This window comes from Sus scrofa, chromosome 1 (genome assembly GCF_054392235.1).
Source record: "Sus scrofa isolate SSC_HxYL_T2T_F1_AM1 chromosome 1, Sscrofa_HxYL_maternal_Yorkshire_Landrace_v2.0, whole genome shotgun sequence".
Taxonomy (NCBI): Eukaryota; Metazoa; Chordata; class Mammalia; order Artiodactyla; family Suidae; genus Sus; species Sus scrofa.
Window position 1 is genome coordinate 116,649,100 of NC_139383.1, and position 27,953 is coordinate 116,677,052.

The 27,953-nt window shown below is 48.5% G+C and overlaps 2 protein-coding genes across 6 annotated transcripts in view; one reads left to right on the plus strand and one right to left on the minus strand.

The window, feature by feature from the left end:
• The first annotated feature begins 5,832 nt into the window (after positions 1 to 5,832).
• On the plus strand, positions 5,833 to 19,080 carry OAZ2 (ornithine decarboxylase antizyme 2). 2 transcript variants are annotated; one of them, NM_001122995.2, is given in 5 exon segments: positions 5,833 to 6,027; positions 16,140 to 16,297; positions 17,387 to 17,562; positions 18,361 to 18,446; positions 18,691 to 19,080. In NM_001122995.2, coding segments are annotated over 5 exon segments (570 nt in total). In that variant the 5' UTR covers positions 5,833 to 6,007; the 3' UTR covers positions 18,822 to 19,080.
• A 2,058-nt stretch (positions 19,081 to 21,138) lies between these two features.
• ZNF609 (zinc finger protein 609) overlaps positions 21,139 to 27,953 on the minus strand; it is a 242,975-nt gene continuing 236,160 nt past the window's right edge. For 3 of the 4 annotated variants that reach the window (XM_084967309.1, XM_003121465.5, XM_084967317.1), the window contains 4 exons: positions 27,002 to 27,177; positions 26,539 to 26,755; positions 25,817 to 25,895; positions 21,139 to 25,510 (listed from right to left, as the gene is read on the minus strand). In XM_084967309.1, coding sequence (XP_084823435.1) covers positions 25,822 to 25,895; positions 26,539 to 26,755; positions 27,002 to 27,177 — 467 coding nt within the window. In that variant the 3' untranslated portion in view covers positions 21,139 to 25,510; positions 25,817 to 25,821. The remainder of the gene's footprint in view (positions 25,511 to 25,816; positions 25,896 to 26,538; positions 26,756 to 27,001; positions 27,178 to 27,953) is intronic. The other variant, XM_013992893.3, reaches the window with a different exon arrangement.

Below are 27,953 nucleotides of genomic sequence, written 5' to 3' on the forward strand. Positions count from 1 at the left end.
GGTGCCTTTGAATTCTCTAAAAGTGGTCAATGCTTTTTTTCCCCTTTTAATTTCTCCTCTCTTTCTTTTCTTTTTTGAGCATCAATAAATACTCATGAATTTTATTATGAATTAGCTTTTTCAAAAAAATTAAGTTAGTCTTTATCAGATCTTTTCTGGAGAGATTTTTATACAGAAAGAAGTAGGACTGAATTTACATTTATGGAACATCTTCTAGATGTCAGGCTAGGTGCCTTCACATACACTGTTTTATTTAATACCATGGCAATCTTTTTTTTTTAATAGTTGATTTTCAATGTTCTGTCAATTTCTGCTGTACAGCAAAGTGACCCAGTCATTCATTCATATATATATATATATATATATATATATATGTACACACACATTATTTTTCTCATATTTTCTATCATGTTGAATCACAAGTGAGTGGATATAGTTCCCTGTACTATACGGCAGGACCTAATTGCTTATTGATTCTAAATGTAATAGTTTGCATCTACTAATCCCCAAATTCCAGTCCATTCCACTCCATTCCCCTCCTCCTGGGCAATCACAAGTCTGCTCTCCATGTCTGTGAGTCTGTTTCTAACCTGTAGATAGGTTCATCTGTGCCATAGGTTAGACTCCACATATAAGTGATATCATATGGTATTTGTCTTTCTTTCTTCACTTAGTAGGAGAATCTGTAGCTGCATCCATGTTGCTACAAATGGCATTATTTTGTTCTTTTTTATGGCTGAGTAGTATTCCATTGTGTATATATACCACATCTTCTTTATCCATTTATCTGTTGATGGACATTTAGTTTGTTTCCATGTTGTGGTTATTGTAAATAGTGCTGCAGTGAACATAGGGGTGCTTGTATCTTTTTGAATTAAAGTTTTGTCCAAATATATGCCCAGGAGTGGGATTGCTGGACCATATATGGCAGTTCTATGTTGAGTTTTCTAAAGATTCCATGGCAGTCTTGGAGGGTAAGCACCCTGGCCCCTGTTTTTCACCAAGAGGAGAGAGGTCCTCAGTGGCCACGTGACCAAACCCTCCACCCCCCCAAAAAGAAGCTTACATCTTTATTATTCCATATATATAACTCTTTTTTCGGCCATGCCCATGGCACGCAGAAGTTCCCAGACCAGGGATTCAACCCACACCACAGCAGCAACAATGCCAGGTTCTTAATCTACTAGGCCACCAAGGAACTCCTTCTTCTTCTTTTTTTTAATGGCTGCACCCCTGGCATGTGGAAGTTCCCAGGCCAGGGATTGAATCCAAGCTGCAGTTGAGACCTTATGCTGCAGCTGTGGCAATACCAGATCCTTTAACCCGCTGATCAGGATGGGGATGGAACCTGAACCTCCACAGCAAACTGAGCATTCCAGTCCTTAACCCACTGTGCCACAGTGGGAACTCTGGAACTCCTTTGTTTTGTTTTGTTTGTTTTTGCTGTAGCGTGCGGTAGGTTGAAGTGAGATCTCAGTTCTCAGACCAGAGATTGAACCTGGGCCACAGTGGTGAAAATGCCGAATCCTAAGCACTAGGCCATCAGGGAACTGCTTTATTAATTTTTTTAGGAGAGCATGTTTGTAAGGTAAAGGGTAAGATTACATTGTAGGAGCCAAGTGTTTGCAAAGAGGAGAGGGCATGGGCCCCATGGCTCCAGTGCAGGGGTTGGCTGGTCTTTTGTAAGGGACGGGGGGGGGGCATTTCTCAAGGTACCAGGAGGGAATATGTGGGTGGAGAGGCAGAAAGCTTTGCAGGTTGTATTATGAATGAGAGGGAGGCATTCCCTTTGGTGCAGGTTAAGGATCCAGAGTTGTTACTGCAATGGCTCGGGTCACTTTGCTATGGCATGAGTTTGATCCCTGGCCTGGGAATTTTCACATGCCAACGGCACGGCCGGAAAAAAAAGGAATGAGAGGGAGTTCCTCTTTTGCTTCTATTTCCTCAATAACATAAGAGGCTAAGGAACTGTATATACACACACATAGAGATAATGTATTTGTATATATCCAATCATCATGTACACCTAAAACTAACCCAATGCTATATGTCAATTTTATCTCCATAAAATTGGAAAAAATACCTTAAGAGTCTAGGTCATCGGCTAAGATGAGAGAAGTAGAAGTTTTGCACAGAGAGAGAGGCATAAAAGTTGCCTTAGAGAATGGAAATATTGGAGAAATGTAGTAGGAAGTCCCAGGGAGTGTTGAGGGCTCATTTGAGGTTAGAATTATGAAGATAGGGAGTTCCCGTCGTGGCGCAGTGGTTAACGAATCCGACTAGGAACCATGAGGTTGCGGGTTCAGTCCCTGCCCTTGCTCAGTGGGTTAACGATCCGGCGTTGCCGTGAGCTGTGGTGTAGGTTGCAGACGCAGCTCGGATCCCACGTTGCTGTGGCTCTGGTGTAGGCTGGTGGCTACAGCTCCGATTGGACCCCTAGCCTGGGAACCTCCATATGCCGTGGGAGCAGCCCAAGAAATAGCAAAAAAAAAAAAAAAAAATTATGAAGATAATTTGCCTGGCAGTGTGATTTTGCTCCAGCAAAAGCCTGAGAAGGCAAAGAGTGGATTTATCCAGAGTAGGGGTTTTGCTAGGCAAGCACCGAAGGAGAAGATGGGGCAAGAGAGTGGCTCTAGTGATGGATGATAGAAACAGAGCTAGAAAAGAGGTTCTGTGGAAACTGGGGCTCATGAATGGTGAGAAATTAGTGAGGCCAAAGGATTAGAGCTCATAAATTGTTGAGGGAGGCTTAATTAGGGAAAATGTTGTGGTCGGAAAGTCTTTATGTTGGAAGTGGTCTTTGGTAAAAAAAAAAAGTTGAGGGGAGTTCTCGTGGCTCAGCAGATGTGGGTGCAACCATGAGGATGCAGGTTTGATCCTTGGCCTTGATCAGTGGGATAGGGATCCAATATTGCCATGAGCCATGGTGTAAGTCGAAGACGTGGCTCGGATTTGGTGTTGCTATGGCTGTGGCGGAGGCTGGCAGCTGCAGCTCTGATTCAGCCCCTAGCCTGGGAACTTCCATATGCCCCAGGTACAGCCCTAAAAAGTAAGCAAACAAACAAAAAGTTGAAGGAGTGGGCAGCTGCTGTGGAGTGTGGGAAACAATGCTGGAGATGAGGAGGTCAGAAGTGAGAGGAAGACAGGAGTTCCTGTTGTGGCTCAGCAGAAACAAATCTGATTAGCATCCATGAGGACGCAGGTTCAATCCCTGGCCTAGCCCAGTGGGTTAAGGATCCAGCATTACTGTGAGCTCGCAGTCGAGGCTTGGATCACAAGTTGCTGTGGCTGTGGTATAGGCCAGTGGCTACAATTCTGATTCGACTCCTAGCGTGGGAACTTCCATATGCTGCAAGTGCAGCCCTAGAAGAAGAAGCAGAAGAAAATAGCATTCATCTAAGAGGGCTGTTAAAAAAGCAGTATCCTTAGAAGGGGAACCGGGTTTCAGGTAAGGGAAGGAGGTAAAGGCAGCATCTTAAAAGCTGATATGGAAGAATGAATTGCTGATCTCAGGTTGCAGAGGGTACGGGGCAGGGTGTGGCTGGGAGCCAGTGTGAAGACAAGGATGGAGGAGATAATGGATGAGAGGGAACTAGAACCTGTAGTGGTGACTGAGGTAGATAGGCTTAAGGGAGTGATGGGATACAGAACTCTCTGAAACTTACTGTGTTGATGGGAAATCTGCTCTGTGCAGTACTGTAAGCACTATCCCCATTTGGCTGTTAAGCACATGAAGCGTGGCTAATGGGACTGAGGAACTGAGTTGTAAACTTCATTTCATTTGAATTAAGTTTAAATCGCTGCTCATGACTAGTGGCTATCCTATTGGACAGCACAGATTAGAGAAAGGTGGCTTCCCATTTTTGTGAATTTTTCACTGGCTGGCCAGGCACCCATCAAGGTGGTCACTCCTTCAAGTAGTAAGTTGTGGCAGACACCTTGTCACTACACCATGTGAATACAGACAGAGCACAGGATCAGGCAATACCCCAGGTACAAATTCTAACTCTACCACTTACTGGCTTTGAATTAAAACAAATAAATTAACTTGGCTGGTATATATAGGCCCTCGAAAATATTCGTTGGCATAGTCTCCCTGAGTTTTAATTCTTTTCATCTGTAAAATGGACGTGGGGGAACTGTTGTACAAATTCATGCTTCAGCATGATGCTCAGTAAATGTGGCTTTTATTGACACAGTGATTTAGCATCTGCTGGCTGTTCAAAAACTGTCCTTCAGGCCATGGGTCACTCATCCAGGGATGGGCTGGCAGAAGTGAGCCACCCCATCTTCCTTGGGGAACAGGAAGATTGCCCAGGTCTCTGGGACAATTAGACGGGATCGGTCAGGGCTAGATGTAATTGTTTAGTTCTGCTGTGGGCTAATGTAAGAACACACCTGGCTTGAAATGGGAAAATCAGGTAGGGACAGTCCCTTGGGGACAACATAGATGATCTAAAATGAGCCAGAGCATGGGACTAGTCTTGCTTTTATGTCTAGTGATAATCTGGGCAGTTCTGGTATCATTTACCACTTCAATTTTTGACTTAGTTTGGCAGCTCCAACCCATCTTCCATCCCTGATTTATCATCATCCAAAAACCAAAAGCACATTGTTTGTCAAGTAGAGGTCCTGAGACGGCTCTATGTGGCACTTTTGTGACATGGGGCTGTTTTCAGCTGGAGTCAGAGTGACCTTTGATCTGGAATGATTGTGACCACCCTTTCTTTGAAGCCATCCTTAATTCCCTAGTTGCTTTCTCTGTGGCCTCCCTCAGATTGAGCACTTACCTCATAGTATGATGGCCTCTCTGTGTCCCTCCCTCGGATCAGATTGTGACATCCAAGGCAGGAACTTTGCCTAGTTGATCACTGAGTATTCCTGGACTCTACCACATGCCTGAAGCACATAGTAAGTAGCTGCTCAAAAATTACTTGTTGACTAAATGAATGAATGGCGTTTGAGGTGACAGTAACCCATTATGATCTGAGATAACGTGACCTCTCTTGTGAGTTGACTGTGAACAGAGTCAAAAGCTGATTTTGTTGAAGTGCCTGTGATTGCAGCCTGCAGTGACTGTGATCTGAGGGGTCTGCATACCAGTGATTGTGACCTGTTGGCACTGATCTGTGATAAGGACCAGCAGGGATAGTGACTGTCGATTAGTAATCTTGCATGACTGTGATATGAAGTGCTTGTAAACATGGCAGTGTTGGTGCCTTCCACCACTACTGTCAGGTGACTATGATCCTGATCCACAGCCACTTGGCATTAGATGACCACCAGCCCGTGTAAGGCCTTAACCCTTGGCCTGAGATATGTTTTTAAGGTGAAGATATTGCTGATCTTAGCTGACAGTTTAAGTTATTGATCTGCACTGTGAGCGGAGGTAATGGAGATCTCAGGGCTTGGCCTTAGCCTAGAATGACACTAATATATGTGTATTAATCTTAGATTAACGATTTTGTTTTGTTTAATAGCTTCCCAGGGCCTATAAGTGTCACAGCCCTGCTAAACCCCACGCAAACAAGGGTGAAGCCAATGCCCAATAAATTCTACTTGAAATGAAACATCCTACGGCTCGCCCAGCCATCTCCACCACGACACCGCCTGGGGCACGATCCCTTCTACACGCTGCTTCCCCTAAGGCCCTGGCGCTGCCCTGACTCCGCTACCGGCTTGACGCGCCTGCGCAGAGGCGGGGCGGTGCTTTGCCCTTTGTTGTGGGCCCCAGTTTCCCAGGACACCGCGCGGCGCTGGGGTGGGGCTATGTAGATGAGGCACTTGGGGGCGGGGCGGTTGCTGCAGCGTCGGCGGCGGCCGGGGAGGGTCAGTTGGAGGCAGGCGCTCGCTGAGGCAAGGAGGAGGGCTCTGGGCCCGCGGCCTGACAGGGACTTAGCCCGCACAGATCGGCCCCGCGCGCGCGCGCGTGACCCCACACCCACCCACTCATCCACCTACCCACTCCCTGCGCCGCCTCCTCCCACCCTGAGCAGAGCCGCCGAGGATGATAAACACCCAGGACAGGTAACGGCCCGGCCCAGGCTCCCCGCCCCCATCCTCCCCTCGTCTGCTCCAGAGGGCCTCCTCTCCCCACCACCCAGCGGGTCCCCGGCCCTCCTCCAGAGGGCACCATCAAGCCCCCACTGAGTCCCTTCCCTACTTCAGCCACCCCAGTCTGAGCCCCAGCCTCGCAGCTGGGCCTCCTTCCGTCCTTTAGCCCCCCTCCCTCCAGCCCGGCCCATCCCCCTCATCCGGGCTTCCTCCTCCCGTAAAAGCCCCCACAAACCGGGACCCAGTCTTCCAATCCAGTCCCTATTTCCTTTCTGCCCCACCGAACCGTGCTTTTTCTCTCATTCCTAATTCCCCAGATTGTTTCCCATCTCCCCAAATCTTCCTTCCCCTTTTAAGTCACTTCACCCTTCCCTCTGAATCCCCTTCCCTAATTCAAACTGCACCTTCCAACCAGACGCCTCTTTTATCACCCCCCCAAAGCTCCGTCCTTCAGTTCTCAACTGGACCCAGCCCCCCCACCTGTCACCCCCCTCCCCGGCCCCCACCTCCCCAGGCCTCGCAGTCTTTACAGTGATGCCTAGTCCTCCCCTTGGCCCCTCACTGCAGCTTCCTCTTTTCCCTCCAGCCCTCCCTCCACACCCTTTTCCCATTTGGGCCCATGCCCCCTGTCTCCCAATCTCATTCTTTTTATTTCTCAAACACTTTGGGTTTGACTCATGTTCTCCATCCTGTTCCCTAATGATGTCTTCCACCCAACACTCTTCTAAACACTCCTACCTTTTAACTACTTTTTCTCACTTTTTCTTATACTCTTCTCATCTTAACCGATCCGCATCGCTAGAATATTAGGTTACAGAATTCAGCCCACCCTGCGTTTTTCCCTATACCTCTTTCCCAGTACCTCCAGTGCTTTCAAATCAGTCCCCATACTTTGCTCACTGGACCTTTCATGTTTCCTCAAAACCCTACCCAGCCCTCCCTTATTAATTGGAGAGAAAGACTGCACATCTTTCTGAAACAGCTTGCTTCACATATGCTTACTTCACATGTACTTCTCCCCTGCCCAAACTAGGCAGAATTCATTATTCAGTTTCCCTCTCTCTACCTTTCCTCTTTTCCTCCAAAGTAGCCCTTGTCCTGCATTTATGCCTCAAGCATGTCCCATGTTTCTGTCCCTAAATCTTCAGTGAGAAATTGTTTCCTAATGTTCCAATTCTCTACAATTTTTAACCCCAGCTGCTGCTTATACATCAGAATGACTTTTATTTACAATTTGGGTTCTAATTCTCTTCCTCATTTTTCCCCAAAACTTGTTGCTGCCTGCTCCAAAATGAGTCTGAAGCTCATTAGTTTCCCCCTCCAGACCCTTTGTCTCCAGATTTGGCCTTATGGCTTCTGCTCCTCACTTGGGCCTCATTGTTTTGCAAGCAGATCCATTCCCTGCAAATCTTCCTTAAATTGTGCCATGGCCTATCCAAATCTGGGCTTTAGTTCCTCTTACAAACATAGCTCTTCTTACTGCTTTTCTTCACATAGAGATCTAACTACCACTCAAGTTTCCTTTCAAACTCAGGTGCCCTTCTTACAGAAATGGTCTCTAACTTGCCATTTCCCATTCCTTTAACAGCAGCCTCTTTAAATTTTCCAGCTGGGTTTTCAGCTTTTCTTGTATCTCAGTGTTTCTCAACCCTGGTTGCACAGGTGAAAAATCAGTCACCTGGGCCCCACCTTCAATAATCTGCTGTAATTAGCCTAGGGTGGGGGCCTGCCTATTAATATGTATTTTTTTTAATCTTTTTAAAAAATTTATTTTATTTTGTGTCTTTTGAGGGCCGAACCCGAGGCATAGGGAGGTTCCCAGGCTAGGGATCGAATCCGAACTGCAGTTGCCGGCATACGCCACAGCCACAGCAATGCCAGATCCGAGCCACATCAGCGACCAACACCACAGCTCACGGCAACGCTGGATCCTTAGCCCACTGAGTGAGGCCAGGAATCGAACCCACAACCTCCTCGTTCGGATTTGTTTCTGCTGTGCCACGACGGGAACTCTGTTGATATGTATTTTTAAAGCGTTCTCTAATGGGCAACCAGGGTTGAGAAACACTGCCTCCCCTCCCCTCCTCCCAGAAGACCCTTCTCATCATACTCCTTGAGTGGATATCAGCCCTTTCTCTGCAGAAAAGGGTCTTGTCTTTTTCAGGGATTTCTTAGTCTTTCTCTCCCAAGTGCTATCCAGAAATACCTAAGATACCTGCCATAGCCTCTTTAATTCTACTACCTCAAGTTACTCACTTCTCAGCCATGAGCCATTTTCTTAATTCTCAGACTCTTAGCTCCCACACCCCCATTTCTTCCCTAGGTGCAGAAAGAAAAGTCACTATTCATTTCCTGGTTTGTTGTAGTCCTGTTTGACCCATGACCCCCACCTGCCAAGCTGTCTTTACCATCCCATTGTGTTGCTCTGTTTTCCATGTACATCGCCCGTTGCAGCAGTCCCCTCTTATTTCATCTTCTCTAAACCAGCCCCTCTGGAACTGAGGAGGTGGAGGTGGATGTATACATGGACACTGGGTGCAAAAGGTGTTACTTGTGGTAAAGACGGCTGTGTGTGCTGAGGATAGAGCGCAGGTATGAGAAGGCACCATGAAGTGCAGGGGTGCAGGGAAGCAGAGAAACCTACAGGAAACCCCAGGGCTTTGTGAGATGGAGTTTTCTTTTCCAGTGTTTTTTTTGTCTCCTCAGTTGGGTTTGGAAAGTTGTGTGTTCTCAGCAGGCCTTCTCTGGAGTCCTCCAGACTGGACTGTCCTCACTGCCTTTGTAGGCTGAACCCTGAGAGAAGCGCACTTGGGACCAACACGAAAGGGTCTTCATGGCTGTGAGGTTGAGAGACCTGAGTCCTAGTTCTGACTTTGTCAGTGAGCTTACATGTGAAAAAGAGAGACGCGGGTTCACTTAACTTTGAAGATTCCTTCCAGATACCTAAGTGGCAAAACAGGCTTGCTTGTTTCCAGAGCCCTTGCTTAGTGTGTTGGTAATTTGAGGGGCTTGGCTGTATGAAAGGCAGGTGGAGGGAGGAGCCAGCTGGCCTGCCAGGGCCTGGGCAGGAGCAAAGGCCTTGGATCTGGCTCATCCACTTTGGCCTGGGGGTGGGGTGGTGTATCAGGGTGTCTGGTTTCAGAGTTATGGCAATCCTGTTTCCATAGCATGTTTCCAAGCCTCCACTGGCCTGCCCCTAACTTTCTAAAAAGAATCCTGGTAAAGCCCTAACTAAGGATTTTGATAAGAGCCGGATGTTCTTCCCAGTAGTCAGTGTTCTTGGTGTTTTGTATCCACAGATGGGGGAGCTGACTGGGAGTTTAGCTCCATTGGGTGGGGGATGGGCGTTCCAGCTTCCCTGGCTCTAGTGAAATACTTAAGAGGTGGAGGCTTGGTTTCCTGGAAGAAATAGTTGCAGAGGAGCCTGTAGTATGTTTTGAAAACAAGGCTTTTCCTTTCCAGTTTTGTTCTGATTAGTACCTCCAAAATGTCAAAATTCCTGATATTGGGGGAGGGAAAAAGACATAAGTACAACAACTTTTATTACGGGGGAGTTCCTGTCGTGGCGCAGCAGAAATGAATCTGACTAGGAACCATGAGGACGTGGGTTCCGTCCCTGGCCTCGCTCAAGTGGGTTAAGGATCCAGCGTTGCTGTGAGCTATGGTGTAGGACACAAATGCGGCTCGGATCTGGCGTGGCTGTGGCTGTGGTGTAGGCTGGCAGCTGTAGCTCCTCTTCGACCCCTAGCCTGGGAGCTTCCATATGCCGCAGGTACAGCCCCCCGCCCCCCCTCCCCAAAATTTTTATTACGATTCTTGAACAGGTTTAAATCCAAGGAAATCAAGCTTCATGACTTTTCTCTCCCTGGATTTGTGGGGGTAGGAAGATAGCCTTTGTCTAGGGCTTGCTTAGTACCTTGTGACAGCACAATATGTAGAGAAGAGCTTGCCCTGGCTTGATATCTTTATTATAATCAGTCTATGTCATGGAGTTCCTGTCGTGGCGCAGCGGAAACGAATCCAACTAGGAACCATGTGGTTGCGGGTTTGATCCTTGGCCTGGCTCAGTGGGTTAAGGATCCTATGTTGCCATGAGCTGTGGTGTAGGTCAAAGGCACAGCTCAGATCTGGCGTTGCTGTCTGTGGCTGTGGCGTAGGCCGGTGACAGCATCTCCAATTAGACCCCTACCCTGGCAACCTCTATATGTCTCGAGTGTGGCCCTAAAAAGACAGAAAAGGCAAAAAAAAAAAAAAAAAAATCAGTCTATGTCTGATAGGCTTTGAGGAGAAGTATTTGGTTCCACAGGTGGCTTTTTGGGAGGGTAGCCAAGGTACAAGGGCACATTGTAGCTACCCTGAGCATCTTCATGGAATGATTCTCTGGATAATGGAATTTCTATCTCTTCTCCTAAGAATTTGGTTTTGGTTATTCCTTACTTATTGGAACTATCACTTGTTGGGTATGGGTAGTAGGGAGAGCAAGTTTTCATTTGATGTCCCTTCAAGGTCATTCTGCAGAGAAAGAGACACTTCTAGTGTAGTTAGGAATCCCCCAAATTGGAGGTATACTTCAGAAAGCTGTGCGGACTAATAATTCCTCACTCTGCCAAGAAATCCAAATTTAGCCCCAGAGCAGCTCAGAGGACCAAGGAGTGGCGTAGAGGGATGTTACATATGTGTATTTCTAGGGAAAAAAACAAAACAAAACAGTTCATACCTTTTTGAAACAGTGCACAGTGTTGATTCAGTTAGTGCCATGATTGAGAAGGCTATGATGCCTAATGGAAATCTTTAAGACCAGAAACGGCCAAGTAGGTGAGCGAGATTTTGTTACTTGAGGGAACAAAGAGGTAGTTTCTGGGAAGCCACAACGGAATAAAATGCTTTGTATGAGATAAGCCTTAAGCATATTTCCTAGGCCCCAGAGTTCCCGTCGTGGCTCAGTGGTTAATGAACCCAACTAGCATCCATGAGGACGTAGGTTCGATCCCTGACCTCGCTCAGTGGGTTAAGGATCTGGGTGTTGCCGTGAGCTGTGGTGTAGGTTGCAGACTCGGCCCAGATCCCCGTTGCTGTGGCTGAGGCATAGGCTGGCAGCTGTAGCTCCAATTCGACCCCAGCCTGGGAACCTCCATATGCCACGGGTGTGGCACTAAAAAAAAAAAGGAAGAAAATAAAAATAAAAAATGAAGTAATTCTCTCTTGGGAAGAGAGGCTGGAACTGAGTGATGAGCTTACTATACAAAGTAGATTGAGGTACTTGAAATGTAAAATTAAGGTCCTGTTTTAAAGCATGACTACTAGCTAGCTGCTCACCTCTGGTAGCATATGTGGTTGGGCCTACCTTTGGCTACCAGTATCAGCTGTGTAACAGGGTGAGCAAATCTCAGAGGCATGGATATTCTAGCTGCCACCATAACTGTGTTTCTTGTGGAAAATCAACCAAAATCCAGTTTTCCTCTCCATCTGTGATTCATACTGTTGATGTCATTTTCTTTATAATCATACTTAGCAAGTAGACTCCCTTTGGCACGCAGAACAGCCCTAGTGAAATGACTTATGCCTGGCATCTGACCAGGGCCCCTTTCTCATATGGAGAGGGAATTGGCAGTTGGAAATCAGCCTCTGTGCTCCCACTAGACTGGAGGTGGCCATTCACCTCCCACCTTTTTTCCTATTTCTTTTTTTGCTAAGTGTGATGGCAGCCCTGGGTTGGTCTCTCTGCTGCGTAGGGATTAGTCATTAGAGACCTCCCTAGTCTCAGAGTAAAAGCAGTCTATGTGAGGGAAGTCAGGGCACCCTAGAGAGTATTCTGTGAGGCAGGGCTGAGACAGGAATGGGTCAGAAGAGGTTGGAAGAGGGGAATGAATATAGAATGCCTGGGAATGTGGTTTTTATGTTTTTTCACTTGATACTGCAAGGTGTAGGTAATTGCAAGGCCATCTGACCCCCTTCTAATAGGTAATGGAAACCAGAGAGGAATGGGTGCCGATGTGAACAGGTTCAGGCCACTGATTCAAGTGAAACATGATCAAAAGTATATCAAGGAGAATATAAATTCAAGTTTTTTTGTTTGTTTGTTTGTTTGTTTGTTTTGTCTTTTTGCCTTTTCTTGAGCCTCTCCTGTGGCATATGGAGGTTCCCAGGCTAGGGGTCGAATCGGAGCTGTAGCCACCGGCCTATGCCAGAGCCACAGCAATGTAGGATCCGAGCCGCGTCTGCGACCTACACCACAGCTCACAGCAACTCCGGATCTTTAACCCACTGAGCAAAGGCAGGGATCAAACCCTCACGCTCATGGTTCCCAGTCGGATTCGTTAACCATTGCGCCACGACGGGAACTCCAAGTATTTGTTGGATGTGGCTGAAATGGAAGTTAGTCTCAGGATTACTTTTATGTTAAATCTCTGCTCTGTGTAGCAGGCTGTGCTCTGTTTTGAGTAAACTAAATATGAAAATCAAAATGGACATAAAGTCAACTAGAAGTGATTCTCTAACAGGAGATCCTTTACTTGCTTGATAGATTTTAGGTTACTTCCTTTAAATAGTAGCACTCCAGAGATTTAAAAAGAGAATTTGGATTATAAAAATTTGATTTGCCAGCAACATTCCCCAGGGATACAGCTGATGCATACACCGGCTGTCTGTAGCCAGCATATGAAATTATAATCTACTAAGGACATTTCAGACAACAGTCTCATAGAACACTTTAAATTAGAGGTAGCAGGATGTGATAAGTCCTTGGATTCATGTGTATCCTGAGGAGTGTTTCCAAGGGCATGTCTGATAATGGAAAATAAAAGGCACTACCAGATTGGCCCTGATCTCCCATCTCTCTTCTGAATGACTTGGATACCTGACACCCTCATTTCCAGTATGGTGGGTTTTTTTCTTCTCCAAAAGCAGGACCAGCCCAGCTGGATGTTTGAGTTCAGTCTGATACAGTTGATTCTCCTTAATCAGCCTGATCTTTTCAGCCTCTAGACTGAGTTTCTTAAGCCATCCTCTGGTGGTAGAGATTAAACCATGCCTGCCCCCCAGTGGAGTCAGCAGGATATGAGGAAGGAATGGAAAAAGCTGGGCCTTGGAACCAGTAGAAACCTGACTGAACTGAATATGAAAGCTAACCTGGTTTGGATCTTTCGCAGGCAGATGTGTGTTTAAAGCCACTTTTCTCTTGTGCTTAAGTTCCTCCAGGATTCACTCTTCCTGAAGCTGGTGGCATATTTTGCCATAATACCACTTTGAACACTAAAGCCAATACAAGAGAAGCCCATTGCCAGGCAATTTTATGCCCCTTCATTACTTTAATCACCACATAGGTACCCATATCCCTTCCGTTTTCATGTCAGAGATGACAGCCAGTTTTGTTTTTGTCTTGTTTTCGTTTTTTTTGAAAGAGCGCAATTTGCCATTCACCCGGTGAGTAACTAAAAACAGGTCTATTATGATGGACAATGAAAATAACTATTGATTGTGATCTGCTCTCCACTAAGCTTATCCCAAACCCCAGCTGTTTCTCTTGGGGAAATGGAACTGGTTCCAGGGTGGGGACCTGAAACACCCTTCCACCCCTACTCACACACTTGCTTTCTCTACAGACCTTGTGGGGGAGGAGTTTCCAGGATCCCTGTGTGAGTGGGGAAGTAAGTGATTTGTTAACATGGAATAGACTTCTTAAACATTTTATGTGAAAGAGGAGTGAGATCATGACATGATAAATATCAAGAGCTTGTAGATTAGTGCTGGACACAGCAGGTCCTGGGGATTATTTCTGGATCTAAAAAAAGAGAAAAGCCACCTTTTTCTGATCTTTTCAGTGGGCTGGCCCCATTACTTCTGCCAAAATGAATTCAGAATCAAGATGGTATTTGGAATGCAGGTTAGGGTTTGAATTTAGCTCTCTCATCTACAGACCATTGAGGCATAATTTCTCTGAAAGTGAGTTAGCACCAGAATTCTAGAACTGATGTGGTGCTTATTACCCAGGCAGTTCTCCTGGTGTACAAGGCTGCATCTCACATGTCAACTGCAGAGGTTTGCCCACTCTTTGGGTAGCTCCACTGACCAATACAAACAAGGCAGCTCTCTCCAGCGGCCCAGCCTTCCTGGTGCTCCCGTAGGAACCTCAGCAGAAGCCCGAAGGTGGTAACTAGGGAGTGGGAAGGGGGCCGTCTCATGAGGGATGTTTGTGTGCCTTTGCTTGGGAAACCCCCATCCTTCTTTTTTTCCGGCCTGGTCATTATTATTGTATGCCTTTACACACTGGAAAGGGGTGATTTTAGCAGCTCATTGTTCGAAATAGAAAATAAGTCCTATTCTGAAATAGTAGCATAGTCCTCTGTCATGCCCTTTCTGCTGATAGCTGTAGGTGAGGGGAGATGAGGAAGCCCTGAGGCTTTGCAGAGGAGGCATGAGGTGGTGTAGGTGGTTAACTCCCAGGTGTTGATGCTGCTCTGGGCCCACTGGCACTGCCCTGGGAACTTCATTTTCCAGTGAAATTTCCAAGTGTAATTGCAGGCGTCTATTTGAAATTCTTGAGAGAACAGAAGAGCTGAGCTAGAGCAGTGATGGGTTTGGCCTTAGGTCTCAGCTGGGATGCTTGTCTAGTTCTCTTGGCACTGAGGGGTCTGAGTGAGGTGCGCCTCTAGTTTTTTCATACCATTGCCGTGTTAGGTGTGAGTTCAGTTCTATCGCTCTGAGACTAGGTGAAGAACCCAAATCTGCTACCCCGTGCCATCGAAAGCAAAGGACAGTGTATAGAGTGGTGCCTCACATCATTTTACAGATGGTTTTCAGGGGGACAGAATGGTCTTGATTTATGGCGTTTGCTGGTTTCTGTGGTTTAAATACACCCCCTGTGGCTGATTTAAGTTACCAACATGTATCACTAGTTGCAACTATAGTTGGAGAGAGATTGGGTGAGCTGGCCCCAGCAGCCCATGGCCACACCCTCCCGTGTATGTTCCCCTCTGAGTTCCAGCTGCCCTGTGGCTAGGTGCTGGGGCACTGGGGCCAGGCCTGGTGCTGAGTCATGGTGTTAAATGCACAGACTGGCTTCCTCTTTTCCTTGTTTCACTTGCCCTGGGCCTGTGGAGTGAGCTACAGCTCAGCTTAAAGAGCCAGTAAATTGGATTCATAGAAGGCACGGAGCAGATTTGGAGTCCCATTGGTCCCACCTGAAAAATCATGGTGGTCCAGAAGGGACACACCTGGAGGTGACAGGCGCTCCTTTAGAAGCCCTTCACCCTCTGATCCATTTGATAATTGGCTTCTTTACCCAGGTCCCAGCAGGTGTACCTCCCCTCAGCGACCCCCACGCCTGCAATATACACACACTTGAGTGTCCATTCTGATCACATCACATCAGTATTACCAGAACCCCCACACCCGGGTCAGTTCCAGCAAAGGGTAACTCTGCATTTGGTGGCATGCCAGGGACAAACTCAGATACCATACCACACTGTGTACTGTAGTGTACCTCCTCTCCGGGAGCCAAATCCCTGGATTTGATTCAGTCTTGACCCTAAAGGGATTTGGGTAAGTGACTTCTTGTCTAGTTCCATTGTTCAGATTGAGGAGGCCATCATTGGAAAAGTGGCCTCAGGAGTAGTTCAGGGACACGATACACACTCCATGTGACTTCCTGAGGCCCATATGCCTCTCCAGTCTAAAGTGATTGTGTAGGGTTTGTCACTCTGCCACATGGGTTGTTGAGACACGGTTGGGGTATGAAAAAGAGGGGCCTAGTGGGGGTATGGAGCTGTGGGCCTAGTAGGCAGGCTAGTGTCTGGTTTTTTCCAAGGTCTGTGGGTGGCACAGAGATTTGTTGGCTGTTTGACAGGGGCTCCTCTGGTCAGACCATCCAGCTCAACTCCCCGATCCCTTCTGGGACTCTCCGTGCCTCTGCAGGATGGTGGGTTTCCTGCCCTTTGGGAGAGTCGTTCTAAGAGCTGCAACCCAAAGGCCTGGGGCAGGTGTTGAGGCAGCACTTGCTTAGCGAGAGCCGGGGGCGGGGGGGGGGGGGTGCCGAGTTAAATGTTTAATTAAGGCTTTGTGTTTACTGTCTCACTTGTCTCTTGCAGTAGTATCTTGCCTTTGAGTAACTGTCCCCAGCTCCAGTGCTGCAGGCACATTGTTCCGGGGCCTCTGTGGTGCTCCTGATGCCCCTCACCCACTGTCGAAGATCCCCGGTGGGCGAGGGGGCGGCAGGGATCCTTCTGTCTCAGCTCTAATATATAAGGTAAGGAGGACTTTGGGGTGGAGGGTTTGGAGCAGCGCCTTCTCTGACACTGCTGGGTGTCTGCTTTCGGGCAGTGGTCACTTTCCTTAATCTTCGGAGTCTCAGGCCAGGCCAGTAAGGAGGACTGGGAAGGACTTGCAGCTGAGGCTGCTGTGAGGCTTTGGGGAGTACAGGGAGGATCCTCAGCACCAAGCAAACACCGTGCCATCCTCTCAGCTTCGGTCAGCACTGAGTGGGAGGGGGAACAGTAAGAGGAGGCTGAGTGGAGGCATGCAGGAGCTCTCGCTGGTGCTACTCCTCCATTCCTCTTGAGAAATACCAAGGGCCAGAAGGAATTTTCCCATTGTCCTCTCGGCATTCTGACTTCTGTCCCTGACCAGACTGGGGGATGGAATAGTCTGGGGTGGGTGGTAAGGAGAGGGATCCTTGCGTCTCACTCCCCCATCACCTTGACTGCCTTTAAATCTTCTGTAAGCCTAGACATTGGCTTAGGTTCTAAGACTCGCATTGAAGGGTAGCAGGGCAGCCGAGTCTTGGGCTCTTGAGACTGTCCTGGTCTTTTGCGCCAGTTTGGGTTGACCTGTGTCCCGGCTGAGCCCTCATGTACACCCTCATTTGTTCCTGAGATTTCTCTTTGAGAGGTGGAAAGGAAAGAGCATAGGGTTTGGAGGGTAAGTATGGGCGTTTAGTCAGGGAGACCCGATTTGAATCTCAGCTCTGCCATTTTCTCACTGTGGAGCCTTGGGTCAGTTGTTTAATTGTTCTGGGCCCCTGGTATCTTGGGTTTAAATCGAGGATACTGATGCCTACCTCAAGTGCTTGCAGTGGTGACTGAAAAATGAAACAATACCTTGCTTGCGCAGTTCTTGGCATGTGGTGGACTCTTGGTAAATACTTCCCTTCCTATCATGCTAGCTTTTAGGCCAATGAATGGCTCCATTTTACCAGCATCTACATTTTCAGCATGCCCTCTATCCCATGCTACCCCGAGGTTGGCCCAAGAGGACTCTCAGTGCCACCCAGCTTAGGGTGCCTCTGATGTGGCCAGAAGCAGTAGTGACCTGGTCCTCTGACCTGATATCCTCCCAGGACGAGAAGCTCACTGTGACCCAGGACCTCCCTGTGAACGATGGAAAACCTCACATCGTCCACTTCCAGTATGAGGTCACCGAGGTGAAGGTCTCTTCCTGGGATGCAGTCCTGTCCAGCCAGAGCCTGTTTGTAGAAATCCCAGATGGATTATTAGCTGATGGGAGCAAAGAAGGGTAAGGAGCACATGTTGGGAAGGGCTGGCAGTCTACTCTAGAGAAAGGTGTATGCTTACTGGGGACAGCAGACGGGTAGGGAGTCTGCCTTCTCCCCTAGCTCTAGGCTGCCCAGGTATATAGGATTCTGTAACAGGTTATTTTTAGCCAGTAAAACAGGCTTGTTATAATGAAAGCAGATCATCACATTAACCATATTCCCATCATTGAATCACCGCATGGTTCAGTCTTCCCAGTGGACATCAGACCCTCCTTGAGCCACCATTACAGTGGTGCACTTGGAAGGCGAGGAGCTCAGAGATACAGTGGTATCTCATTGGATTGGGCAAGGCCTTCCAAGCTCCCAGGTGTGTAAGAAACAGTCCTGAGGATGGAGTTCCTTTGAACGGCTCCGCCCTCTTGAGGAAATCCTTTTAGGCAGTATTGGGGCCCAGAGTCCTCTCAGCAGCAGATGTTATCATCACACTTAGCAGCTTTGGAGGACCCCTCAGAAACTGAGTTCTATTCCTGTAGGTCCCATCCTTTCTTGTAGAACTGCATTAGTTAAATTGGTTAGTGATAATTTTAGAGGAAGAACCTTTACTCCAGGAAGAGATGATTCAGTAACATTTTTCTTAGGGATTGTGGCTTACTTTTTTCTGAACTCAGGGCTCCTGAGTTCTTCTACTCCCCAAAGCTTTCCTGTTCACAGTGCTGGGTGTAAGCCTCAGAAAAGCCTTGTCGGGGGGTGGGGTTTGGGGGCTGGAGCAAAACTTTAGAGCGGCAATGGGCCTGAATTGTTTGCTTTGCTTCCTGCAGATTGTTAGCACTGCTAGAGTTTGCTGAAGAGAAGATGAAAGTGAACTATGTCTTCATCTGCTTCAGGAAGGGCCGGGAAGACAGAGGTGAGTGGATGGCAGAGCAGCTTGAGACCTGCTGCCTAGGCTGGGGAGAGGAAAAGGGGGCTCTCGAGAGCAAGGCTCCTGAGCTTGGCCTACACACCCTGGGAAGTCATGGGGTTGGGAGTCTAAATTTAGTAGAGGTCTAGTGCTTATTTATTCCATCTTTGTTTTTTGAGTTTTCCCTTGATTTGACCCTACCTGTGTTGTTTCTTATCAGAACCCTTTTTTATACTCTTCTCTTCTACAGCTCCACTCCTGAAGACCTTCAGCTTCTTGGGCTTTGAGATTGTGCGTCCAGGTCATCCCTGTGTTCCCTCTCGGCCAGATGTGATGTTCATGGTTTACCCCCTGGACCAGAACTTGTCTGATGAGGACTAATGGTCATAGAGGATGCTTTGCCCAAGAGCCGCAGTGGGGGAAGAGGGGAAGTTAGGCAGCCCTGGGACAGAGGAGGGGGCTCCTTGCTGTCTAGGGAAGGACGCTGAGGGGCTCAGGGTGAGGGTTGCCTATTGTGTTCTCAGAGTTGACTCGTTGAAATTGTTTTCCATAAAGAACAGTATAAACATATTATTCACATGTAATCACCAATAGTAAATGAAGATGTTTATGAACTGGCATTAGAAGCTTTTTAAACTGCGCTGTGTGACGTGCTCTGTCTAGCCTAGGGGAGGACATTGCCTAGAGGGGGCGGGACTGTCTGGGTCCAGGGGCAAGGTGTGGAGGGCTGGTGGGACAGCACTGTCAGGCTCAGGTGCCCCTGCTGTTGGGCTTTTTTTTTTTTTTTTTTTTTTTTTTTGGTTTTTAAGCTTGTGTATTTTCTTTCCTTGCTTCCTGTCACCTTGGGATCTCCTGAGTATAGGCTTTTCAGCCCCTGGGCAGTGTCCTTGCATTGTTTTTTTGACACTCCACCTGGGCTTCTCTCTGTGCATTTGTGTCTGGCCTGGAGAAAGCAGGTCTGACCCCTCTTATAGCTTAGTGTTATTCTGGCATTTGGTTAAGCTGGCTTAATCTGTTTAATGTTATCAGTGCATTTAAAATAGGGGCATTGAAGTTCACTCCCACCACCAGGGCTTTTTTGGGGGTGCCTGGGCCTTAAAAACACTAGCCCAACTCCAGTTCTCAGATTGCTGCCTGGAGTTCTTGCTCTTGGCTGCAGGCCCAGGCCCCAAGGTGCCTCCTTCCTAGGGTCACAAAGAGCAGAGAGGAAGAGGAATAGCAACTCAGGGCCTGGAGGTTGTGGGGGAATCTATTCTTAGGGACTGGATGCCTCTGCTTATCTAGTGCTCACTGCCCCTGTCCCTCCCTAAGAGGCTCCACAGGGCTTAGGTGTGGGACTGAGCGTGTAGAAGTGACTTGCCCTTCTCTCTTTTTCACTGAACAGCTTGCTCTAGGGGGGGAGGAAGAGGAGAGATCTAGAGTGGGCGCAGGGGGGTGGGGGTGTCAGGGAGGCAAGTGTGTTGTGTTACTGTGTCAATAAACTGATTTAAAGTTGTGGTTGGTCTGTCCTTTTGAGTCTAGAGCCCAACCCAGAAGGGGTGTGATATATGCTTCTCAGGAAAGAAGCATCTGTGCATCAGGACAGATGAACGGCCAAGGTGCTGGGGGCCACGTTACACCGCAGAGCATGGGGTTGCTTAGGGGTCTGGGACAGAGTGCCACAGCCCTCTGGAGACAGGTATGTACACATGGCTTCATCCAGCATACACTCTATATATACCAGAATCCAAGCCATTCTTAGGTTTTTTGTATAGCAGGCTGGGTCCTAAAACTGGGTCTTGGTGTTCACATGGAGCTGCCAGACATTCCCATTCCTGGAGGGGTTTGAAGGAAGCGAAACGCACCTTCCCTAGAAAGATAGTTTTCTCCTTTTGGAGGGGGATAGAATACTCTTTACCTGTGATCTCTTTTTAATTTCTCAAGGGTTTACTAGTACTTTTTTCCTTTTGCTTCCATTTTTCCTAAATGAGGTTCTGGGCACATTCTTCCACCTCCTACAGCTTTAGAGCTATTAACTTACTGTTGCGCTGTGGTTGTTCTTAGTTTTCTCTGAGCCTTTTGCTCATTTTCACACTGTTCTGTGTGGTGCTTACTTGGGTTTTCACATTAACCTAGGACTCCACCTGGTATTTATTAAAAGAAGTGAGTTCAGCATCTTCACCTCAATGGTAGAGTCTGGGCCTAGAGACATTGATCTGAAATAAGGGCTTAAAAGATTTTGTCCACTGGGCAGATAACCCCTAGAGACAGCATAAAGTCTGTGAGTGAAAAATGGTCATTACAGTAAGTTATTTACAACAGAGATCTATGTGAATGCTGACAAGGGCCACGTTAAAATATAAGCAGTTTAGGATTCAAATGTTAAATTCAAACTCAAGGAATGTAGACAGGGATAAAGAACCAAGAAAAACAAAGCTAGCAGGGTGGACAGGAAACATGCCTGAGATTCTGCTGCCACCTTCTGGTGGATCCTCTTGAATACAGCCGGGGTTCTTTAGAAAGGCTGAATGGGAAACCCAGGCACTCAGCTAATATTTCAAAAAGAAAAAAAAAATCTTCTGCTAGATAAGACAGGAAAGCAATACGGCACCCAAAATTTGCACTCCAATTAAAAAAGCAACGTAGAAGGTGAAATATTTTGGGAGTGGGAGGGTGGAACAGGATAGGGGAGATATGTGAAAGGCAAATTAAGTCTAAATTTAAGAACAGGGACATTAAAAACTTTATTCAATAAATACAACAAATAATTTAAAAATATACTTCAATTCCAAAGCCAATTAAGAAAAGGAAGTAGAGAGAAAGGGGAAAAAAGGGGGAAGGAAATTAGAGGAAAGGGAGAAAGTTCAAGAGGTGGAACAATGGTTTGGTCGGGCTGTGTTTCAGAATGTACCACCCTTTGAAATTCTGATCAAATGCTCTTGACCCATAAACCCTTAGCCCTTGTTCTGATGGGGTAGCCATGAGTCCACCAGCCAGGAATATTCTCTGGGCTCTGGATCAGAGCTAGTCTGGGGGCTGGCATTTGGGGGAGTTTTGGGGGCTAGTTTCCCACTCATTCCTAAAAACCATCCGTTCTAACTCCCAGGCGGATTGAAGTAGTGCAAACTCTTAGGCAGAAAGCTCCCAGCTGCATAGTTTCACAGGTAGTGTCCAAAGCCAGGGCCTCTGGGAGACAGGTCCCAGAGTACCCAGGGGTCGAAAGCCACTTCGGTGAATGGGATCTAAGAGGGAAGACAGGAGAGGCCAGGGCACAGGATAAAGCTCCTGAGTAAGCCCGAGGCCAGGCTGGAAAACGCTGCAGGGCAGGTAGTCTGGACACTGGATTCAACAGCTTGCCATCAGCCAGGGGAGGTGGAGCTGAGGATGCATATGGAGCAGGACCAGGAAGATCAGGAAAGCTGAGGGAGAATGGAGAAGTGGGGAGGGAAGAGGAGGCAGCTCAGCAGCAAACTCCAGGAGAAATAACCAGCAGCCCTCACAGATTTGTGATTGTCTCTTAAAAAGATTTATTTTCTCTTCTTGCCTGAATGTACAAAGGCAAAAAGAGTACAGTTTGTATATATATATATTTATATATATATATAAAAAAACAAGGAACTTGGTAATGTACACTTTACAGAAGGGAAGAATCAGGAAGACTGAAATTAAATCCAACAGAGCAACGCCAATGGAACAAAAGCTATGAACAGCAACACTGCCCCTCCAGCCCGGGCCTCCAGCTCGCCCCAACCTGCTCCCAATGGGGGGCTGAGCACCAAGGCAAGCGGGTGGGCTGGGGCAGGAGGGGCTGGGGACGGGGCCTGGGAGGGGCTCAATCCCAGGAGGGGCCCATGGCAGAGGATCATCAGAAAGCTTCCTGGGAGGCCCTAATAGTAAAACAAATAACAAAGGCCCAGAATTATGGGGCCAGCTAGCTGCTCGGTTGAATCTTGGGGGCATCAGAGTAGACACTGAGATGGTGAAAGGGTGTACGGGATAATAAGTGGCGTGGGTGACCTCGAAGCCTGTAGGCAATAGCTCTCTAGCCCTTCGTTAGTCTTAACCCTCCCACTCCTGCAACTAGGCCCCCCAACCCCCACCGTGGAGCCTGGAGAGAAGAGGTTCAAGAAGGATCATTTCATTTCATGGGTTGCCCCCTTAACCCTTCTGCATGTGGTCCTTTGACCTTGAGACATGTGGAGAGGGTGAGGTCAGAGAAGGAGATATCATACATGTATACATACATGTACAGGCAGGGAAAGAGGACAAAGGGAACTGGCACACCTTAAACGAGGAAGAAGCAGATGTGAATCCTAAAGAGCAGCTCACCAAGCCTTGGCTATCCCACTTGGGGACGAGGCTGCTTCTTTCTAGCTCCTCTGTGAGGGCCTGGACAAGCAATGTCTGTCAAGAGAACTGAGCAGGGGTGGCTCAGAGAGAGCCGTGGTGTGGTCGTGGCCCTTAGCAGCCTTCTCTGGGGTGAAGTGGGAATCCTTGAGGGTCTCATCCCTATGACCAGGGCACCGGTGCCACAGATGCCCCAGCCGTGTTCCTCCTCCCCACGTACAGAGACCTAGAGGTGAGTAACACTCAGCACTCATCAAGGAGCTCTCCTTGATCCATCACTGCTGCTGTTTCGTGTTACTTCGGGGAGGGAGGACTGGACCTGGCAAGGATCAGGGACCAGGAGGATCAGGAAAGGGCAGTGCCATTCTGCCACTGTTGCTTTCACCTGCTCTTCTGGGCAGCTCAGCTCCTGCTTTTCAAGGGAGACTTGGATATAAGGATCAAAGAACCAAATGTTTTTCAAGGGAAAATAGGAAAAAAAGAAAAAGCAGTTTCCTTCTGCAGAACCCAAGGGTCCCGCTAATACAGAAATTCCTCTTCTCTGTTACAGAACAAAGTGGAAAGGGCGGGAAAGCGGGGCCATGCCTGCCCAACAGAAAAGAAAATTACTCCAAACAGTTTCTTCACAATATGTACAGAGCACGCTGTAAGCCAGCGCCACAGATACAAAACACACAACGATATTTAAAAGCAAACAGGAACAGAGATGAGCCCTTGGCTGCACCCCACAGAAGCCTGGGAGGGCACAGTCAGGCTGAAATTCAGAGCCATCCTTCCAGGGGGGTGACTTGGGTAAGGTGGGGTGAGGGTGTCCACACCAACTGCTTCCACGGGTTAAGGGGACGTCATTGCTCAGGGGACTGCTTGCTGGGGCAGCAGGAGGCAGAAGGCATGATGGGGTGGGAGGGGCTGCCTGGGGCCTGCTAAGAGGTCTAAAACTGGGTTGTGGGGAGGGCTCAAAAGCCAACTTGAACAAAAACAAGGACGTGGAAACCTAGAGGAAAGGTCTGCAGGTCAGAGGGGCTCCCCTTGGGCAAGAGACCTCAAGCCTCTCTAGAGCAGGGCCCTGGGGTGCTTGGAAAGCAGCCTCTCCTGGGCATTGTGCTTACTGTCCTCCATCTCCATGCCCCAGACTGTCAGAGCCAAGTCCCTGCTCTTAAACGGTCCCTTTTGGCACTCTGGTGACAAACACCCGTCTCTAACCTAGGTTGGTGTCTGTCTGCATCTCAATCCAGAAGGTCAAGGAAAGACAGAAGAGGAGAAGGAGGACAAAGGGGATGGTACCTCAAAAGCAAATTAAGAGCTAAAGCTCCCCATACTTTGGGGAAGAAGTGACTCCAATAAAGCAACAAATCACTGCCACTTTCCCAGTACAAAGAGCATAAAGCTGGACTGGGAGTGCGTTTCTAAGGAGAGCGGAGAAACGTCTCTGCCTCAAAGCACAGCTCCTCTGAGTACCCTCTGGGGCTCCGAGGAGTAATGGCTTGCATGTGTTACCCCAGAATCTAAGGAACACATCACCTCCCACGGTCAGTGGCCCCTAAAACAAAAATGTGTGTAACAAAGAAACACAGCTTCTCTTGGCACACACAGGGGTATAGACTGAGCTATATGAAGTCATGTAGTTGTGTACAGGAAACTGGGCAGTACAGCTTTGTGGCGCTATGTGGGGAGGACACGCAGATGACTGCTTGGGCAGGACATCTCTAAGGAGGGCTGGGTGCTCCCAGGGCCTGCCTCCTGGCTTGCTCTCAGGTGACCGGGAGGCAGATCCAAAGCCCCCCACCCCCCGTGTGTGGGGGGGACTATTTTACCTGCCTGAGTCTTAAAGAGCCAAGCAGCGGAAAAGAAGAGGAGACATCAGCGTGGAGATCCCGTAGGAAAGGCACCAAGGGATCAGGAGAGAAAGAAGAAGAGGGCAAGGAATGGGGCTAAGCAGCAGCAGGACTTTGTGGGGATGCAGCTTCTAGTTCACAGACTCCCTTCGTGCTCCAGCTCCAGCTCTCGCCTGATACCCCTGGGGAGCCCTGTGCTGGTGTTGGGGCCCCAGCCCTCTGCCTAACAGCCCGAGGCCACGGTGGGCCAGATGCCTTAGTCTCCCTTTTCAGGCTGGGCTCTGAGCGTTTACATGTGCTCACATGAGTGGGGAGAAGTTTTCATGTTTGAAGACCTCTTTTTCACAACTGCAGAGAAAACATCCCCCAGTTTCTTTCCTGAGATTCTAATTCCTCCACGTGCTACCAGTTCCCAGGGCCCAAACTGCTGGGGAGATGCAGGGTCTGGCGATGGTGGTAATGATGGTGAGGGGTATGGCTGCTGTGCTGTCTTCAGACCTTACCCAGTGCTTGGGATCCCTCCCTGGGCAGGGGCGGGGGGCGGATGCGGGGTTACTGCTCTGGCAGCTGACCAGGGACTGGGGGAACAGAGTAGTGACTTCTCTGGGCTGAGGCCATGTTCCCCTAGTTGCTCCCAGTGCCTTCATCTCCACAGAGGCCACAGCAGTCATGACCGTGGCCAAGAGAATAAATATTTTTGCTAAGTACCAGCTCTCCAGCTCCTGAGGGAGGGTCAGGGAGTCCAGGGGTCTCGTGGAGGCGAGATAGCCAAGGGTCTGCCTTCAGTCATGGTGGGAACGGCAAACAGATGATCAACACCATTTAACTGATGTCTATATGGCACCTCCAGCACCTCCTTGGGTGAGCCAGTCCGGGCCCGTGAAGCTGACTATCCGGGCACTTGGTGTTCTGCAAGGGAAACATGGACAGATAACTAGGCACTCAGCCTGTAGTAAAACAACCACAAGGTGGAGCTCCAAGAAAATGAACTGTGGGGCAGGGCCAGTCCTGGTCTCCGGAGGAGACAGAAGCCTTCCACAGCTCCTCTCAGGGGCACTGCGCCTCAGGGGAGACCTGCACAAGAAGCTTGGCCAGGGTTCCACCATTTTCAGACCACTGAGCTCACAGAGCTATCCCTCACTGAGGGGTTCTGTGATCCAGGTAGCAACTTAACTCTGCTCTCTACATGTTGCCCCAAATTAAAAAGTTACTTACCATTCTCACCTCCGGGGGGGTGGGTAGAGTGAAGGGGTTGAGCCTTGCTGGCTGGCAACAATGGCTGTAGAGGAAAGCCCTGAGTGAGAAGGAGGATGTGTTAGTGGAGTGCTCCCAGAACCCTCCCCTTAAGCGTCCTCCCTTCTTGCCAGCTGGGTGGGTACTGGGTGTGTGTGGGGGGTAGTTTCTCCTTAAATTCCTAGCCCCACTGAGTTCTGGGGTGCTGACAGAAGAAAATCTGATACTTCGTCAGATATAGTGGCTGGGAATAGATAACGAGGCTCTATTTTTCAGTTGCTTGTTACGTTTTGGCTGTGAGAACACTTGCTCCTTATTCTGAATATCAAAGCCAATTTTCTGGAGGCATTGAGAATCCCCAAGCTCCAAAGGAGGAAATAAATGTCATGATTATTTTATTGATTGTCTGCAGGAGGCTAGGATTCTGGACAGATTAGAAGCTCAAAGGAAAAACAGGGGGGAAGATTCTTACCAGGGGCCCCCTGCTGTGAGCAATACTACTGGGATGCAGGAGAAAAGATAGGAGGTGAGGAGTTCTCTTGGGGCTCAGCAAGTTAATAAGTATCTGGCATTGTCAATGCAGTGGCTTAGCTTGCTGCTGTGGTGTGGGTTCAGTCTCTGGCCTGGGAACTTCCACATGCAATAGGTGTGGCCAAAAGAAGGAAAAAAAAAAAAAAAAAGGAAGCTGGGGAAATGAGGCTTACCTGCTGCATAGGGTAAGTTGTACTGTGCTGGGAGCAATGAGTACCCCAGGTGGTGGTGGTGGTGGTGTGTGGACATTAGGCGCTGAGAAGGCGAGGTGCGGGGCCGGTCAACACTCCTTTCACCCCCGCCTGCTCCCCCGACGCTGCTACAGCTGCCACCACCCCCAACCACCCCACAGCCTCCCCGATCTCTCTCCTGAGAATTTTTATCACTTATCTGGAAAGGAAAGCAGACACAATAGCACTGCTGTGAGACACACGCATGAAAGCAAGATGCCCAGAGCCCACATCACGACTCTAAAAATGTAGGACACCTAAGAATCAAGGAGGTGCCTGGGGGAGCTAATGTCAAGTCAACCAAACCGCACTGTGGTCAGGACCTAAATCTGCCCACCTTCTCCCAGACCCTGGATCTGGCCTTATTGGTCTTTGACAACAGCCAGTGTCACTGCACCTCCCTTACCGTAGGCGACTTGCTCTTGTAATGACTGGCATGCTGCTGCAAGATGTCCAGGGCTTTGGACTCTGAGCTGGATTTACAACTGACACTGGGGCTGGAGCGTGCTTTGTCAGCATCTTCACCCCCTGAGACCTTGCTGCCATATGGGGAGAAAGAATAGCTGGAAGGCAGGTAGGAACCTAGGGAGGAGAAATAAAGCAGTCAAAGAGATGGACAAGGCAGAAGAAACTCTGCTTCAGTGAACCTGGTTGGGGGCATCAGCTTTCGTAGGCACAGGCTGAGCTATATTGTACCATGTGTCTGCAGGCTGAGACTCTTAGTGTGTCCTTCCTCCACTGAGCTTTAGAGGTAAACAGCTAAGGGGTATTAGAAATGTGGCCCTCAGTTTCTGGGGAATCAACTTCCTCAGAGCCCTAATCTCAGATTCATCTTGGAGAAGTGATACAGACATAGAATTTGAAAGATCGCTGGATTTGGAGGCAGATGTTTTGGGGCTCAAATCCTACATCTGAGAATTGCCAGTTGGGTATCCCTGAACAAATTAGCAATTTTTTGAGCTTCAGTTTCTTTCTCTCTCTTTTTTTTTTTTTTTAAAGGGCCACACCCACAGCATATGGAGGTTCCCAGGCTAGGGGCTGAATCGGAGCTGTTGCCGCCGGCCTATGCCACAGCCACAGCAACTTGGGATCCAAGCCGAGTCTGTGACCTACACCGAAGCTCACAGCAACGCTGGATCCTTAACCCACTGAGTGAGGCCAGGGATTGAACCTGCAACCTCATGGTTCCTAGTAGGGTTCATTTCCAGTGTACCACAATGGGAACTCTGAGCCTCAGTTTCTTGCCCATCAACATGAAGATACTGGAGTTCCCATTGTGGCTCAGCTCATGAACTGGACTAGTATTCATGAGGATGGGGCTTCAATCCCTGACCTTGCTCAGTGATGTTGTGTCAGTC